The 17,695-nt window shown below is 42.5% G+C and overlaps 1 protein-coding gene across 3 annotated transcripts in view; it reads left to right on the top strand.

Annotated features, from left to right (window-relative positions):
• The first annotated feature begins 10,098 nt into the window (after nt 1–10,098).
• The window catches only part of LOC124606487 (protein pellino-like), a 161,382-nt gene continuing 153,785 nt past the window's right edge, over nt 10,099–17,695 (top strand). For 2 of the 3 annotated variants that reach the window (XM_047138487.1, XM_047138472.1), the window contains exons 1-2: nt 10,099–10,190; nt 17,006–17,077. In XM_047138487.1, coding sequence (XP_046994443.1) covers nt 10,171–10,190; nt 17,006–17,077 — 92 coding nt within the window. In that variant the 5' untranslated portion in view covers nt 10,099–10,170. Of the gene's footprint in view, nt 10,191–10,736; nt 10,819–17,005; nt 17,078–17,695 lie in introns of those variants that run through there. The other variant, XM_047138479.1, reaches the window with a different exon arrangement.

Below are 17,695 nucleotides of genomic sequence, written 5' to 3'. Positions count from 1 at the left end.
ACCGGTGACACACATCATGATAATAACGAAGACGTTCTAACTGAAGACACTGAATGGCATTAGCAAGTGCAACCGTACACGAAGGCACAGTGAGTACACTGTCGAACGATGGAGGGCACTGAAGAGACACAATTGCACTTGAACGGAGAAAAACTGCACAGAAAACACTGACGATGATCTTCGACACACAGCACACACTATTACACGAAAAAAGGGGGGGCTGCCACAGAGAACAGGGGAGGGTAGGAGGGAGGTGGCGGGGATGCCAGCAGGAAAGACGAAGTGAGTGGGGGGAGGGGGCGAGAGTGTAAGGTTGGATGTGGAAGCCCAGGGGGAGGGGAGGAGAGGGAGAGAGGAGGGGGAAGGAAGTTAGGAGGGAGAGAAGGGAAAGAGGGACCCTGGAGGAAAAATTCATGAGGAGGAAGGGTAGGATCAAATCTGGTAGGAGGGGTAGATGGAGGGGACAAGGGCATCATCTGGGAGGGAGAGTTGGCGGAAGCCACCTTGGGCATGGATGTAGAGGGTGGTAAGATGGAGAGTGGGTGGGATACAGGAATACAGGCGTGGCAGCAGATTGGAGTGGGAAAGGACGGGAGGGACAAGCAGGTGAGGAGGATCAAGTTTACAGGAGGTGTAAAGGATTCGTATCCGTTCAAGGAAGAGGAGGAGGTGTGGGAAATGACTTAATTCGTAGAGGAGCCACGTGGGGGATGGGAGGCGGATGTGATAAGTGAGGTGGAACGTATGGTGTTCCTGGATTTGAAGGGACTTGTAGTAGGTCTGAGGGGCAGAGATCCAGGTGGGATGGGCATAACAGAGAATGGGACAGATGAGGATTTATAAGTGTGGGGGACAGTGGAGGGGTCCAAACCCCATGTGGGGCCGGAGAGGTGTTTGAGGAGGCGTAGTTGGAAGCGTGTCTTGGCTTGGATTCTCTGTAGATGGGGAGTCCAGGAAAGGCGATGGTCAAGGATGATGCCAAGGTACTTGAGGGTAGGGGTGAGGTTGATAGGACAGCCGTACATAGCGATATAAAAATTAAGGAGACGGAAGGAAGGGGTGGTTTTACCTACAATGATTGCCTGGGTTTTGGAAGGATTGACCTTGAGCAGCCACTGGTTACACCAGGTGGTGAACTGGTCAAGATGGGATTGAAGAAGGTGCTTGGAGCATTGCAGGGTGGCAGCGAGGGCAAGGAAGGTCGTGTCGTCGGTGTATTGGAGAAAGTATATGGGGGGTGAAGGCGGCGGCATGTCTGCTGTATAAGGAAGGTAGAGAAGAGGGGAGAGGATGGAACCTTGGGGCACACGGGCGCAAGAGTGGAAGGTGTAGGAATCTGTGGTATGGATGGTGACGTAGGAAGGATGTTGAGAAAGGAAGGAGGCGATCAGATGGACGTAGTTAATGAGGAGGTTGAAGGTTTGGAGCTTGAAGAGGAGACCGGAATGCTATACAAGGTCATAGGCACATTCAAGGTCGAGAGAGAGGAAGATGCTGGAGCGACAGGAATTTATTTGTTCGGAGAGGAGGTGAGTGAGAAGATCACCTGCAGAGAAGGATGGTCGAAAGCCACATTGGGTAGAGGGAAGGAAGTGGTGCAGGTGGAGGTGCTGATGGATGTGTCGGGTGAGGATGGATTCCAGGACCTTGCTGAATACTGAGGTAAGGCTGATGGAATGGTAGGAGGAGACAGCAGACAGTGGTTTGTCTGGTTTGAGGAACATTAGGATCCGGGAGGTTTTCTACAGGTCGGGGTAGAAGCCAGTAGACAAGACCACACTATATAGTCTGGCCAGGGTGGTGAGGAAGGATGCAGGGGCTTCATGGAGGTGACGGTAGGTAACACGGTCATGACCGGGAGCGGTGTTGCGTTTCGTGCGTAGTGTAGCTATGATATCTTGAGTGGTAATAGGGGTGTTGAGTTCAGTGTGTGGAATTTATGTCCAAGTACTGGAAGCCAGGAGCAAGTGGAGGGGCAGAGGTGTCAGTTCGATCAAGGACATCAGGGAAGAGGGTGTAGTCAAACTGGAGATCATCAGGGATGGTAAGGGTATCGGAAAGGTATGAAGGAAAATGGTTGGCATTACTAAAGTTATCAGGAAAGGGTAATCATGAAGGAGAGGGTTTAGACCCAGTAAGGTGGCGGAAGGATGACCAGTACTTAGACGAGGTAATAGGTAGGGTAGCATTGAGGCGGGTGCATGTCTGTCACCAGTCTCGGCGTTTATTGGCCGCGAGCAAGTTTCGTACGTGTCTTCAAAGTTGCCGGTGGTGTTGCAGTGTGTCCCAGTCCCATGTGTGAAGGAATTCATGGTAGAGACGGAGGGATTAATGAAGGAGGAAGAAGGCCTGTGGGGGTAAGGTGGGGCAGTGCAGGTGGATGTCGGTGGTAGGGATGTGAGCCTCAATGGCCTCAGACAAGGTCTGCTGGAGAAAGGAGGCGGCATAGGCTATATCATCGGGGTGGTGGTAGACAAGAGGGTGGCAATCGATCCAGGTAGTGAGGGTATCCCGGTAGGCATTCCAGTTGGCACGGGAATAGTCAGTGGACATATTTTGGGGGAGGGTCGATGCGATGATCTGGGTGGGGGTGACGGCCATCTGATACGGTGAGGTGGACAGGGAGATGGTCATACGGTGAGGTGGACAGGGAGATGGTCAGTGCCAACAGGGTTAAGGACGTCCACCGTTATGTGTCCAAGGAGGTTAGGGGAGGCCAGGACAACATCGAGAGTGGTATTGGATTTGGAGCGGCTGTGGTGGGGAAGGGGAAGGAGGTCACCTTGGAGTGTGGCGAGGAACCGATGTCACTGCCGTAACTGGGTGGCGGCATGACTATGGATGTTGAGGTTGGCAGCAATGATGTAGGAGGAGAAGGTACAGTCGATGTGGGAAAGGAAGTCAAAGGGAATAGGGGTAGAGGGGCGGACATAGATGGTGGCACAGGTAATGGTAAGGCTGGGCAAGAAGATACTAAGGATCAGGTGTTCTGTGGGGTCGGGAAGGAGGGGTTGGAGCCGAACAGGGATCTAGCGGTGGTGGCCAATGCTGCCTGCCACATGCTATCAGGAGGGGTTTATCGGAGCAGTGAAGGAGGTAGGGCGATGTGTGTACGTGTTGGTGGGGCTGGAGAAAGGTTTTGTTTGGGAGGAAGGCATCCACGTGGTGGGTCATGAGAGTATGCGTGAGAAGATTCTTGTTAATGGGAAGGGAGTGGATGTTGAACAAGATATAGTGCTGTCACGCCATTATGGGAACTTAGATGAGGGTGTCGAGACATGAGAAGATAAAGTGGGCCTAGTTATGGGAGTAGGTGGAGAAGGTATTAAGGTGGAAGACAGAGCGGGCTGCGAGGGAAATCTGTTGGAGGGTATGGGGCCGCTGGAATGGACAGACATTGGTAAGAAAGCGAATGATGTCCTCGTTCGTGGTGGTGGTGGGGGGTGATGAATGGAGTTTCCAGGAGGCGTGGGGGCATCCAGAGGTCGGACGGGGTCGGTGAGTTCAGGAGTGGAGGGTGGTTCGGGCCGGGAAGCTAATATGGCATGCCCAGCTATATAACAACATGTAACACAGACGGTATGTCAGTTCCGCCTGGGCTCTGTGCGGAGCGCTCGCTGCAGCGAGAGGACATGAAGTGCTATTGTCCAAAGTTGTGCGCACGCCAGCAAATTGTCGCGTTGCTGTTTTAACGGCGAAGGCAAAATTGTCGTGAAGGCACGCACGCAACATTATGGACAAGGGAAGGGGAAAGTGACAGGACGAATCGAGAGATCAAGAAGCTGCGAATGTCGAGTATGCTGAACATTCCGAGCCTACAAACCCGAAAAACACGGCAAAACTGACCGACGAGCAAATAGGCCGCAACTCTGCAGACCGAAAGTCGGGCAGCCTCGACAGCCAGCGCCTGGGGCCCTGTTCTGTATCGTTCATACCGATCGATGTAGTAGGTTAGTCTCGATAGCGACGTCATTTTCGGTTCTTTATCGAAATATCCTATTCAGTAAGCTTCTGAGACCTATAACCGAACAGCCCTCCCACCGATTTTACGACAATTGTACCGAGAGGTTTTGGATTTCGGTGTGGACTTGTCAATCGGTGAACTGTGGTTTATGTACATCTATAATTTGTTATTTTAAACATATTTAGCGGTTTTGGCTTTGGATTTAGTGATTATGTTACTAAAGAATCGCCAGAGGGCGCATCCGGTTGGAAAGTGAGTTCATAAAAGACTATTTTCCTTTGTTAGAAATATGGTTAGGTTAGGTTGTTACTGTGAATGATTACATAAAGAAAATACGTTATCGGTCAATATTCTCTCAAAATACGTGTTATTTTTATGCATATAAGAGTTTAAAGATCATTAAACATCAAGACATCGGCTCTTGGTTGGTTGGTTTGGGGAAGGAGACCAGACAGCGTGGTCATCGGTCTCATCGGATTATGGAAGGATGGGGAAGGAAGTCGGCCGTGCCCTCTCAGAGGAACCATCCCGGCATTTGCCTGGAGTGATTTAGGGAAATCACGGAAAACCTAAATCAGGATGGTTGGACGCGGGATTGAACCGCCGTCCTCCCGAATGCGAGTCCAGTGTCTAACCACTGCGCCACCTCGCTCGGTACATCGGCTCTGCTTACGTATATTACGTGAGTGTGAACTGACGTTACAAGTGACTTTGTGTACTTTTTCCCTCAAATGGTTTAGTTAGTAATTATCGAAACGTGTTTACAACTTTCAAGTAACAATGGAAAGCAATTATGTGAAGCTTGATAAAATGAGCGCTGTGTGTGTGTGTGTGTGTGTGTGTGTGTGTGTGTGGCCAAGTAGTTAGCGCGCGGGAATGCCATGCGAAAGGCTTTGGGTTCGTGTACAGATGGGTAGCAAAAAATTTTTTGTTCCTCTTCACATATGCAACACGTTCTGAGACATTGTTATTCGTGTAAGTTACGATTTTTCTACAGTATTCGTTGTTACTTACATGTAAGAGCGCACTTCCGCAGTAATGATTTCGTGATTTCTGTATGTTTAAAAAACGAAATATGAAATTGCTGGAGATGAAATCGCTGTGAGTTATACAACCGACAGTGACCTCTATATTTTTTCTTGTCAGAAATAATTCGCCATTTTTTCCGAATATGTAGCGATTTCAGAATTGCGGTTAGACACGAATCTAACAGCACAACTTAAATTACTGGGAATGTAACTTGCAGCAGTCCTCTTCATAATCTTGCTTGTCACAGCTGTTTATCTGCGATCGAATCCTCAATAACAGTAGACAGAGATGAAAGATCTCTGCCGTAATATTTTTAGACTGTAGCACCATATACGAAACATGTTCATTCGTGAGATGCATGTGATAAACTTCGACGTACTGCAGGAGTTCTCGAAAATGCGGTTTTTTTTTCAGTTTTGTTTTTAAGACCCAAATCGTTGACGTATCGTATAGGGAAGTGGGCTACGTAATCATTTGAATGTCTAGGACCGAGTATTAACCATATTCTGATTATCTTCCTAGTCTTTGAAACTCTCAGAATCAATTTTCGGGTGTTTTTATAGATGTATTAGTACAATGTGGTACTCCACACTATTCCTAACTCATTTTCCAAAACATGATGTCGGTGTGAATGAGAATAGGACGACATAATGTGGTATTTACGACAGTCTGCAGAATGCAGTCAAATACGCTATCGTTATTATGCATGCATGGAAACATGTGGTCAGCAAAAGTGTAAAAATTTCTATGTATTTCAGCTGAGAATCATGGAAATGGATATACCGCGCCTGATACTGTTAAGGAGGAGGCAATAGCAACGAAGGCGGGCACGTCAGCTCGCTGGAATGAGGCGTCATGCGTTGTGGCAACGTAAACGCAGTTTTCGGTACTTGGAAGAATAGCGCGCCTGTGTCGTCTGCTAGCCGCTTTGTGTTCGTGGCGCTGTGCGCGCTACAGTGCGCGACGCGACAACGGCGTTTCGGTTCTCTAGACCCGAACGGTATCGCTACCGAAATGCATACTGAATAATGCAGGGGCTCTAATTCGAGTGCTAGACCGTTCGGTGCTCTTGAGTACCGAAACGATCGGCACACTGTGGAAAGATACACGTTCCCGCCAGCGCAGACGCCAGAAACAACGAGCGATGCTGCCAAGCCAACGCACCGACACACCCGATCTACATCTGGTACCAGGATAAAGATTGGGCAGAGTTTGTCGACCGACTGGAACAAGTCGTGGCGGTAGAGGTGACCAGTCTGGTCGACAACTCGCTACTTGCAAACCGACGACCGACGCGGAACTGTGGAGGGAGGTGAAGTAGAAGAGGAAGGGCGTAGTCAAGGCTTTTGTGAGAGGACTACCCTGGCTGTGCAACGAAGACACCGTCAAGAAAGGCCTGCTGCTGCGGGGATACGAGAATGTGGCAGTGAAACTCCGCAACCGGGCCAACAAGCAGAGACCACCTGCTCTTCATACTGGCTGTGGAAACGGCCAGAGATGAGCAGAAATGGCCTGCACCAGAAACTTGCGAGATGAAGAAGCTCGTGGGCTTCCCAGTAACGGTGACGCCTCTCCCAATGCTTCAAGTGTCAGCAAGAAGTACATGTGGCAAAATACTGCCCCAACCAGACGAAGTCCGGAGATAGCCACGACAGTCGCAGCTGCACACGCAAAAGAGAACGATGTTTGCAGGCCGCAACACCACTCGGGGGACACCGGGACAAACCGACTGTGGGCGCAAACCGCCGCCAGTGAGAGTGGCGGTGGAGGTGGGCGACTGCCGGGGCTCGGGCGACGATACAATGCCGTCGAACACCAAAGAGAAGAAGCCGCCACAGTGACTGGGCGACGCACCGAACGCGGATATCGGAGCCGCCATTCAGGAAGCGGAATCCGCTTCCGAATGGCGCTCTACAACGAAATGGAGGCAACCTGCCTGAGGCTGAAGGAGACCTTCCGCCCGCGCCCACAAATGGAAATGCGGGCGACGCAGGACTCCGCCCGGATAAGAATTGAAGCTGCCACCCAGACTGCCCTGGTACCGGAAACGAACGCCAAACAGAAGAAAAGGCTACACATAAACCGAGCAGTCCAAACCAGGGAGTTCATAAACTGGCTAACAGCACAGTAAACTCTGAAGTAATAGGCAAGATCGATTTCTCCAAGCTCGACGCAGCGCAATGGAGAAGTGCAGACGTTAACGTCAGGAACTGGCTAGAAGTCCGAAAAAAAGTTCGAAAATGAAGAAAGAGAAAAAGAAGAGGGAAGACCGCCGAGAAGACACCACCGACCGCAAAAACCATACCCCTAACATTGTTGTTGTGCTCTTCAGTCCAGAGACTGGTTTGATGCAGCTCTCCATGCTACCCTATCCTGTGCAAGCTTCTTTATCTCCCAGTACTTACTGCAACCTACATCCTTCTGAATCTGTTAAGTGTATTCCTCTCTTGGTCTCCCTCTACGATTTTTACTCTCCACACTTTCCTCCAATACTACATTGGTGATCCCTTGATGCCTCAGAATATGCCCTACCAACCAATCCCTTCTTCTAGTCAAATTGTGCCACAAATTTCTCTTCTCTCCAATTCTATTCAATACCTCCTCATTAGTTATGTGATCTACCCATCTAATCTTCAGCATTCTTCTGTAGCACCATATTTCGAAAGCTTCTATTCTCTTCTTGTCTAAACTATTTATTGTCCACGTTCCACTTCCATACATGGCTACACCCCGTACAAATACTTTCAGAAACGACTTAAAAAAAAAAAAAAAAGAAAAGAAAAATGGTTCAAATGGCTCTGAGCACTATGGGACTCAACTGCTGAGGTCATTAGTCCCCTAGAACTTAGAACTAGTTAAACCTAACCAACCTAAGGACATCACACACATCCATGGCCGAGGCAGGATTCGAGCCTGCGACCGTAGCGGTCTCGCGGTTCCAGACTGCAGCGCCAGAACCGCACGGCCACTTCGGCCGGATCAGAAACGAGTTCCAGACGCTTTAAATCTATACTCGGTGTTAACAAATTTCTCTTCTTCAGAAAAGCTTTCCTTGCCGTTGCCGGTCTACATTTTATATCCTCTCTACCTCGACCATCATCAGTTATTTTGCTCCCCATATAGCAAAACTCATTTACTACTTTAAGCGTCTCATTTCCTAATCTAAGTCCTGCAGCAACACCCGATTTAATTAGACTACATTCCATTATCCTCGTTTTGCTTTTGTAGATGTTCATCTTATATCCTCCTTTCAAGACACTGTCCTTTCCTTTCAGCTGCTCTTCCAGGTCCTTTGCTGTCTGACAGAATTACGATGTCGTCGGCGAACCTCAAAGCTTTTATTTCTTCTTCATGGATTTTAATTCCTACTTCGAATTTTTCATTTGTTTCCTTTACTGCTTGCTAAATATACAGATTGAATAACATCGGGGATAGGCTACAACCCTGTCTCACTCCCTTCCCAACCAATGCTTCCCTTTCATGCTCCTCAACTCTTATAACTGCCATCTCGTTTCTGTACAAATTGCCAATATCCTTTCACTCCCTGTATTTTATCCCTGTCACCTTCAGAATTTGAAAGAGAGTATTCCAGTCAACACTGTCAAATGCTTTCTCTAAGTCTACAAATACTAGAAATGTAGGTTTGCCTTTCCTTAATCCATTTTCTAAGATAAGTCGTAGGGTCAGTATTGCCTCACGTGTTCCAACATTTCTAGGGAATCCAAGGTGATCTTCCCCAAGGTCGGCCTCTACCAGTTTTTCCATTCGTCTGTAAAGAATTTGTGCTAGTATTTTGCAGCCTTGGCTTATTAAACTGATAGTTCGGTAGTTTTTGCATCTGTAAACATCTGCTTTCTTTGGGATTGGAATTATTATATTCTTCTTGAAGTCTGAGGGTATTTCGCCTGCCTCATACATCTTGCTCACTAGATGGTAGAGTTTTTTTAGGCTTTGCTCTCCCAAGCAGTCAGTAGTTCTAATGGAATGTTGTCTACTCCCGGGGCCTTGTTTCGACTTAAGTGCTCTGTCAAACTCTTCATGCAGTATCATATCTCCTATGTCATATTCATCTACTTTCTCTTCCATTTCTATAATATTGTCCTCAAGAACATCGCCCTTGTGTAGACCCCCATATACTCCTTCCACCTTTCTGCTTTCCTTTCTTTGCTTAGAACTGGGTTTCCATCTGAGTCCTCAATTATAATACAGTACACCCTTAAATGCAGCGCGGGATTAGCCGAGTGGTCTAGGCGTTGCAGTCATGGACTGTGCGGCTCGTCCCGGCGGAGGTTCGAGTCATCCCTCGGGCATGGGTGTGTGTGTTTGTCCTTAGGATAATTTAGGTTAAGTTTTGTGTAAGCTTAGGGACTTATGACCTTAGCAGTTAAGTCCCATAAGATTTCACACACATTTGAACATTTTTGAACACCCTTAAATCGTGATCAATAAAATAAAAGGAATAAATATGTGTAACACTACGGCCGAAAAGAGGATGAAGAAACTCTATAGCGGCCCGCCCTATCCCCTTCAGGGAAGGCAATAAAAGGTATAACAAAAAAATAAAAAAAGGACGGCACGTGGCTCCAGAGAAAGAACTGCGATTGGCTCGTGACTGTTCTCTCCCCACTACACAAGATGCTCACATCATTGTTCGTAAAGCATGAATGCGTTACTTCTCTTGGCGCGAGTACCTATGTAAAATAATACCTACTCAGTTACCTCAATAAAGCCTCAAAGTACAGCTTGTAATTTGAGATAAATATATGGAATTATATTAGTTTTTTTTATTTTTCTGTTATTTTATTTATCGTCCTCGAATATTCGGACTGTTTTCCTACACGTGCTGACATCAGTTTACATTTTGGAAGAAAGAACGTGCATCATGTGTTCTAGTGCAATCGTATCCTTTGCAATATGCGAATCACTCAAAAACTGGTTTACTCTTACTGAAACATGTTGCACATTTAACGTGGCCCCGCAAGATACACTTACGCCACCGAGTGAACAGTAAACCATTCCAGGGACGAACGGGTACTTCTGAAGGGCGGGAAAGCCTTTGCTACTTGCTATAAGTTCGGCTGTATTCGTAGGCATTCGGTGGGAGACGAAGCTGCAAGGCCGCTGTTCGGTTGTTAGCTCCGGAGTGCAGACGTAGAAACTGGAAACATATAGTGAGAATGAACAGAAGAGGGTCGTTGTAAGTGTATTATCTGCTGTATTGGATTGAATTTGCGTGTACTACGTGTCATGGTCAACTTTGATTTACGGAAGATGTGCTGGCGAAAATATGTGACTTTGTTTTCTTCTGTAGTGCACAATGAGGAAAGATAGGGCGTTTTCTCAAACAGCTTTCCGTTATTGTTTTATTTTATGAAAATATGTTACGAAGATGATAGTGTTCGTAATTTACAATGATTAGCACTCGTTTGCCGTACGGCATTTGATTTGTTCGGGTATGAAATAATTTTTTTAGTAGTACATGCGTGTGCTTTTTATTTGGGCTTTGTGAACGTTTGTGATAGTGTTTTTTTTTTTCTGGTTACATACTGCTAAGAGTTCATTTTAAATAAGTGTTTTGAATGGTTGTCTGTTGGTGTCTGAGCACTGGAAATACAATACCGGAGAGCCCATAATGAATGTAAACAAACGATTTGCAAATGTCGAAGAATACAGGAAAGGAATTTCAAATGTTATGTGCGCAACATGTCGAGAAGGTTGCTGCGAATTTTTTTTCCAGTTATGTTATTCTCCGGCCACGCATTTATTCTTCAGCTGATGTAGTTTGAATATAGTCTACTCGTGAATGGCATGCACCTACCGATAAGGTAAACCTACTTTAAAATATATAGCTCCAGTTCTCATGAAAACGAGGCATCAAAAATTTTGTAAAAAGTGGTATACTGAGACTGTTCGTAAGAAAACCATAAATATCACAAGTAATCCAGCTGTTATAGTTTTGGAACAGTCAGTCATTATTTGTTTGCCAGATTTGTGAAAATATTGGCTTTGCGTTACATACATAGAAAATTGTGCCCTGTCTGCGGGATTATTCATTATAGCCACACGTATTATATGGAGATCATTATGAAGCCATCTCTATTTCTTCATGCTATTGACAGTAATATACAAGAGAATATAGACTATGCTGGACTCTTTTTAAGTACTGCTACCAGTCACATTTTATTAATGGTACTATAAAAGAGAGCTTTCCTAATATTTTACTTATTGTTGGATGGGAACCTTTATTAGTTAGATCCGAATAAGGAAGTTGCAATTGTGAAACTTCCACCACACACAACTGACCAGCTGCAACCCTTCAGATAAGTGTTGCTTCAAGCCATTCAAGTGTGTTTGGGCTATTGAGTTGATTCAGTGGCAAAAAAGCAATTGGAGAACATCCTCTGAATCAGAATTTCCGTGTCTTAACTGCAAAGTATATGACCATGTCCTTCGAAGTGTAAAAATATACTTTCGGGCTTCAGTAACATAGTACTCTGCCCTCATGTTAGATCTCAGTATCATGTTCATCAGCTTGATCCTGAAAAAGTTCAGGGATACAATACACAAAGAAATCAAATTACTCCATAAATGTCACTGGTGGTGGTCTTGATCAGGCTCAAATTATTTCTGAAGATTATGCAATGTTGCTTTGCTGTGGTGGATGTGAGGTTGAAGCTGGTGATTCTGCTAGAAGAAATGCAAACTGTTTGTAGCAGAGGATCTTCAGCAAATTTTTAGCACTTATTCTTTCAGAGAATTAACGAGAAAGACCAACTGACAGATTTGTGACCAAGTATAGTTAGATAGACCCATTGTTATAGGTAATAACCTCAGAGTAATACTGCAAACATTCTCCAAACACAAAGGAGCAAGCTAAAAGCAGATGAGCCAGAAGCTATGCATGTGATCTAAGCTGTGTCAGTTGTATGACAGAGAAAGAAAATTGACGAGTTGACTCTGATTAAGACATCGCTGAAGAGTGACAACGGCATGAATGGGGAATCTGCATCTGATTCTATTGTAATAATTGATTCTTAATTCCGCACTTGTAGGTGGAAGAGCATGTATCTTAGCTTAAATATCAAGGAGAAAAGGAATTCATACAGTTACAGATATGTCTGCACCATAGAGAAGTACTGGAAAAATGATGTAGAAGTTATGCATGTGAAGTCTGTGAACAAGATCGAAATGGTTATTAAACAAGAAAGTCATTTCTCTTGTTAATAAGAGTGACATGATGGGGAAAATTGCAATTCTTCATGTTACGTTTGAGGAGAGAAATATCAGAAGGGGGTTCGGCTTTGCATTTAATGGTCCTATTGATCTTAAAGAAAACATTGATTCTCTTTTGTGTACACATTATTTTTGTATTAGTGTCAAATATAAATATTCAGTAGTAATTGTAAACACTTCCTATCCATTCTTGGCTGACTTTCTATTATTAAAAATAGAAAAAAAACGAAAGAATTTTTTGTAGTTCACAGCAAGATGAGTTTCATGCCATAAATCTTCTACAAATATTTCCCATAGAAAAATACAAGTTATACACATGTATCTCCCCCCCGCCCCTTTTTGAGACCTTGTCCTTCTGTTTGTAGTGTGCACAAGAATACCGGATGTGTATAATATTATCATATTTTGGACCAGCCGTATCTAACCCTAGATCACTAAAGTGGGGAAAATGTTGTTACTACTAAACTATTGTAACCTTTACTACTAATTTTATTCAAAGGAAATCATAATTGATAAGTTATGCACTAGTTAATTACAAGTATTAGATTTGAAATACTATGTTACACATGTATAAGTACGAAATATCCTATTTTATACCTAGAACATCAATGTTACTTCTCAGAATGCTTTTAGAAAAGAAATATTGATTTATGTGGTGTATGAGTAATAAATTATTGGACACAATTATTACAGTCTAAGTGATACCTAGCTTGGTGTTCTGAACAAATTGTTTTTGAACTGTGGCTACAAAAGTCGTCATACTTCCTTTGCTTAAAGGAGAAAATAAGCATACTCTCTTAAGGTGGTTGTAGGTTCTGCTGTTGCTACCCAGGTGAAGTTCCCAGAGTCTTGCATATTTTGTGCCATTGTTCATGTTGGATGCCTGGTGTGTTCAATGCCGTTCCATTTATGGACTTGTTAGAACTCTGATTCAAGTCCATATTGTCATTAGCTACCGACAACAAAAATTCTCTTATGCTTGTTTTGTTTACATGTTTTTTCATGCTTAGAACAGAACATTGAGTTTCCTAATGGTATGGCTTTGGAGTTCAGCATTTCAGTAGGAATCGCTTATTAGTTGGTATAAAGTATCCCTGAAAGTGTGAACTTGAATGGCGATTTTTGTAGTTCAGGTGCTAATTGAACACATTTGGAACCATTTATCCATTATCACTTTCCTGTTTGAATGATGGATGGGTTTTGTCAGTTCTTTGAGAATATATTCTGCTTGTGGCAGACCAAGGTAGTTAATTGCTTTCCTGACATATCGGTTTGCATTGAACATATTTTTTGCAGATACATCAAAACGACAACTACTTTTACATCTTATTTGGTTTGCTGTCTTAGGGGGCATTTGCCATGAAATACAATCAGCTGTTCATACACAGTTACAAAAGATCCTGGTTTTCAGTGAGTTTTGCAGTTTTCAGTGAGAACATTCCCTGTTTCTCTGGTTGGTGCAAGAGTGTGTGGCTTTTGGGCATCTGGATCATCAGACAGTTCAAGATAAATTCAAACCTATTGCCACTCATTACAGATGTATATTTGTGCCACAAAGATTAGTGTCAAACAACACTCTTACTGCTAAATGATGATCACCTTGTGAATGTGCAGTTCTTGTTTTTTCCATGCTTGTTAAGAAACTTTCATAGTTTTTTCACCCGGGTGTGTTTCAGCAGTTTTTGTACTATCATCAGTGCGTTTGTTATTTTTCTTGTGCAAAATTATTACACTTTGACCTTTAAAGAAACTTTTGGTACAAAATATTTTCATTTGCAAAATGATATTGTAATAATATTTGTAATATTGTAGTACATTTGGAAATATAACTGAATGTATGCATTTGTTTACAGTCCTCACATGAAGCTGTTGGATATGTTTGGTCGTAACTTTGGGTTTACTACACAATCTACAGCTTGTCATCTGCAAACAGCAAAACATTATTTTATTTTTCTGTTTTTTTTTTTATGCATTCCAACCAAAAATAGTTTCTTGGTGTGTTATTTACAGTTTTTGATGGTGTGGTGTTTTTATTTTGTTTGTGTTCAATTAACAGGCATATTTCTTGCACTTTTGTCATTAACACTTCAATTTTCAGTGATTTGTTCACCAAGACAGATTTTTTGCCAGTGTTACGTGTTGTTGTGGCTGCATAGTGTTCATTTGTTTCATGTTTGTTTGGGATTGCCGTGTAGATTTGAAGTATTGTTTACATTTTTTGTACTTAGTTTGTGTTTCCAAAGGGGAGGGGGGGGGGGGGAGTCGTTTATAGGCATGTAGAGTGAATGGCGTGTACAGTATGAGTAGAAGGGAATTTCATTTTAGAGGCTAATCCTGAACAGTTTTGGGTAGGTGTTATTCTATTGTTGATAATGAGCAGATTTGGAGTTTTGAATAGGTGTTATTTTTATTTTATTGTGCAATGGTATGTATTTTCACTTACTTTCCTTGGGCTATTGATTTTTGAATGCAATAGTTTTCTTCTATTGTTAAAATTTTGGTGTAGGCTTTTGTTAGTTTTAAGGATTTTTACGTCTGTTTCAGCGTTTGTTGGGTGGCTGTTGGGTTACATCTGTGAATATTGAGTGTGAGCAGGAAAGCAGAATCATGCTGCATATTGACATTAATGATATGGGCCTGTAATTAAGTGGATTACTCCTACTACCTTTCTTGAATATTGGTGTGACCTGTGCAACTTTCCAGTGTTTGGGTATGGATCTTTCGTCGAGCGAACGGTTGTCAAGTATGGAGCTAATGCATCAGCATACTCTAAAAGGAACCTCAGAATTCAGAGACTGAATTTCTTGCTCCAGCCACATGATTTTGGCTGTGCATTTCGTCTGTTTTACTACAGATGACTAATTGTTTACAGTGTATTTACACTTGGATGCATGTCTGCATGTCATGAAACAAATGAACATTACACAGCCACACCAACATGTAATGGTAGCGTAAACTCTGTGCTTGTTGAACAAATTGTAGAAAATTAATGTGTAACCATAAATGCACAATAAATAATCATGTTGCCTTTACACAAGCAAATTAAAGACACCACAAAGTCAATAACTGTAAGTAGTATGCTAAACAATGTGATACATAGTGCTTCTCAGTTGGAAATTCATAATAAAGAGAAAAATAAAATAATGTTTTGCAATTTGCAAACGACATGTGTTTGTTTATTTATTTTTGACAATCACTCCTTTTACAAATGTAAATATTTTGTACAACAAATTTCTTTAAAGATTCTCATGCAACAATTTTGTGGAAGGAAATTAAACAAACTCACTGAAGATAGACAAAAAGTGCTGAAACATGTCTTGGTAAAAACAGAATGACAAAGTGTCTTGCATAAGGCAGATTTCCTCTCCTGTTTTGCTAAATGATGGTCTTTTATGACAGCTGTCAATGATGATGACCCCAGCAGATATTTGATTTCTTCTTTTGTTATGTGAAAAATGGTTTTATAGGCAACCTTATAATTAGGAGCTACTAAATCAATTTTCTGCTGGCAAACTTACTGATATCACAGTGGTTTTATCATCTACAAACTGACAAAAACAGTCGTTTGGTGTGTTTCCAGTTTTGGCACTTCAGACACCACCTGGTTGAAAAGCATAATACGTTTCATATATTATGTGCTACCGTGCAAACTTTTATAGGCTTTATAGACAGAACCTGCCCATTTCTATCCCTGATAAACCACTTATTTGACAAACTATTACAGAATCTGAAGTCAATTCATCATTTTCAGTACCAGAATCATCACTTACTTGGTAAGAAGATGGTGCTGGGTTCCTTGGTTGAAATGTCTACATTCTCCATGGTCACCCACAGATTCTTGTGATTCCCTGTTTTCCTCATTTGCTGCTTCAAAGTCTGGCTTTGTATCACTGTCATCTGTACACCCAACAGTATCTTCATGAAGAAAATCTTCACTAAACTGCCCATTGTCTGTGTGTTTACCAGCTCCTTGGAGTAAATCACCCAATATTTGTGTAAAAAAAAATCAAACTCAACATCAACCGTATTGTGCTGTTTTCAGTATGAAAAGATAAGATTAGCACTGAAGAGAGCCAGTGTCTCATGAACTAACAGTCTTCTAACTGTGACTGCTTGCCACTTTGCCCAAGATGCAAAACTAGGTAAATTCTAAGTGATAAAACAAATATGCTGCATGTGAGAAAACAAGCACACCATTTCTAAATGTTTGTAATATGTACAGGAGCACCAGTGTCAGCAAACTGCTGGAGTTGGGCTGACGATGATGACGTTTGGAACAGCTGTGTTGACACCAGACGAGACTGTTTTTATGAATTTTACGTAACTGACAGATTGCTGCTTCTCAGTAATGTTATCTAAAATTATGAATTCAGCCATTGTTAACAGTGTTCGCCATGAAGATACCCAGTAGCGCATGTTGCTTGTCTGTCAAGACTAGCAGGAACCATGAAGAGATACTAACCACTATCATAAATTTTACAACAGTTTAGTGATGTTAAGATTGCCTACATATATAACTTCAAAGCATTAAATAATGTCATTTGAAAGCAGCTTACTGTCCTTAACAACTGCAATTTTTTATTAGCAGGTATTCTTTTTTCTTTAAAAAGTATAAATTTTTGATTTTGTTTTGTATTTAGGTCATCTTGCCGTAATCACTAAGATCTACATTTCATTCGTCTCATTAACTCATTTTCCTGCCACTATTGTTCATGAAGCTAAGTGTACTTTCCTTTGGAGTCTTTAGACCTCTACATTAACCTATATGTGTTTCCTCAGTATGTTTCAGGAACCAGTAACTACTGCACTGAAAATTCAACATTCGAGTATACCAGTAGCTGAAAAAAGGAGGTATGATCTTTATTTGGTGCAAATTGTGTATGTGTATTATAAACATGTTGCAGTTATATATATCAGCTCTGTCTAGATAAAAGCTCTTTTGATATCTGCGTATTATTTGATTTACTGAAGAAGTAAAAAAAGCTGTGTAAGTCGAGAGTGAAATCCTATTTAGATGTTATCCTTTCTGTTTGTGGCAAGCTGTGCTGTTTAAATTTTTCTGGAAGCTGATACACTTATCCATTTTTTTTTCTCCAGCTGCATCCCACTCCCCTACCTCCTCTGTACATGCAAACTGATGTTTTCAACTTGTTGCAGTTAAAAATGTTTGTTCATAATGATGTGGAATATTAATACATACTGTGTCCTCTTCTTTATGCCTACATTGTGTTTGCTTTTTTTATTCCTTGGGCTTGAAATATGCAGATAAGATTGTTTATGGACAAGAAGAGAATCATCTGATAATGGCTCTTATATTATAGATCACCAAGAATCAGACATTCCTAATCTCAACTTCGCTCAACATTGTTTTAATATTTTCCTTTACTCATTAGAGTAAATTTCTATAGATAGCCAAGAGCGTGGCATCAAAATGAGAGCTGGAGGTTGTATAAAAGTACAGTGTATACA

The sequence above is a fragment of the Schistocerca americana genome, chromosome 1 (assembly GCF_021461395.2).
Source record: "Schistocerca americana isolate TAMUIC-IGC-003095 chromosome 1, iqSchAmer2.1, whole genome shotgun sequence".
Taxonomy (NCBI): Eukaryota; Metazoa; Arthropoda; class Insecta; order Orthoptera; family Acrididae; genus Schistocerca; species Schistocerca americana.
This window is presented reverse-complemented; position numbering and strand designations above follow the sequence as displayed.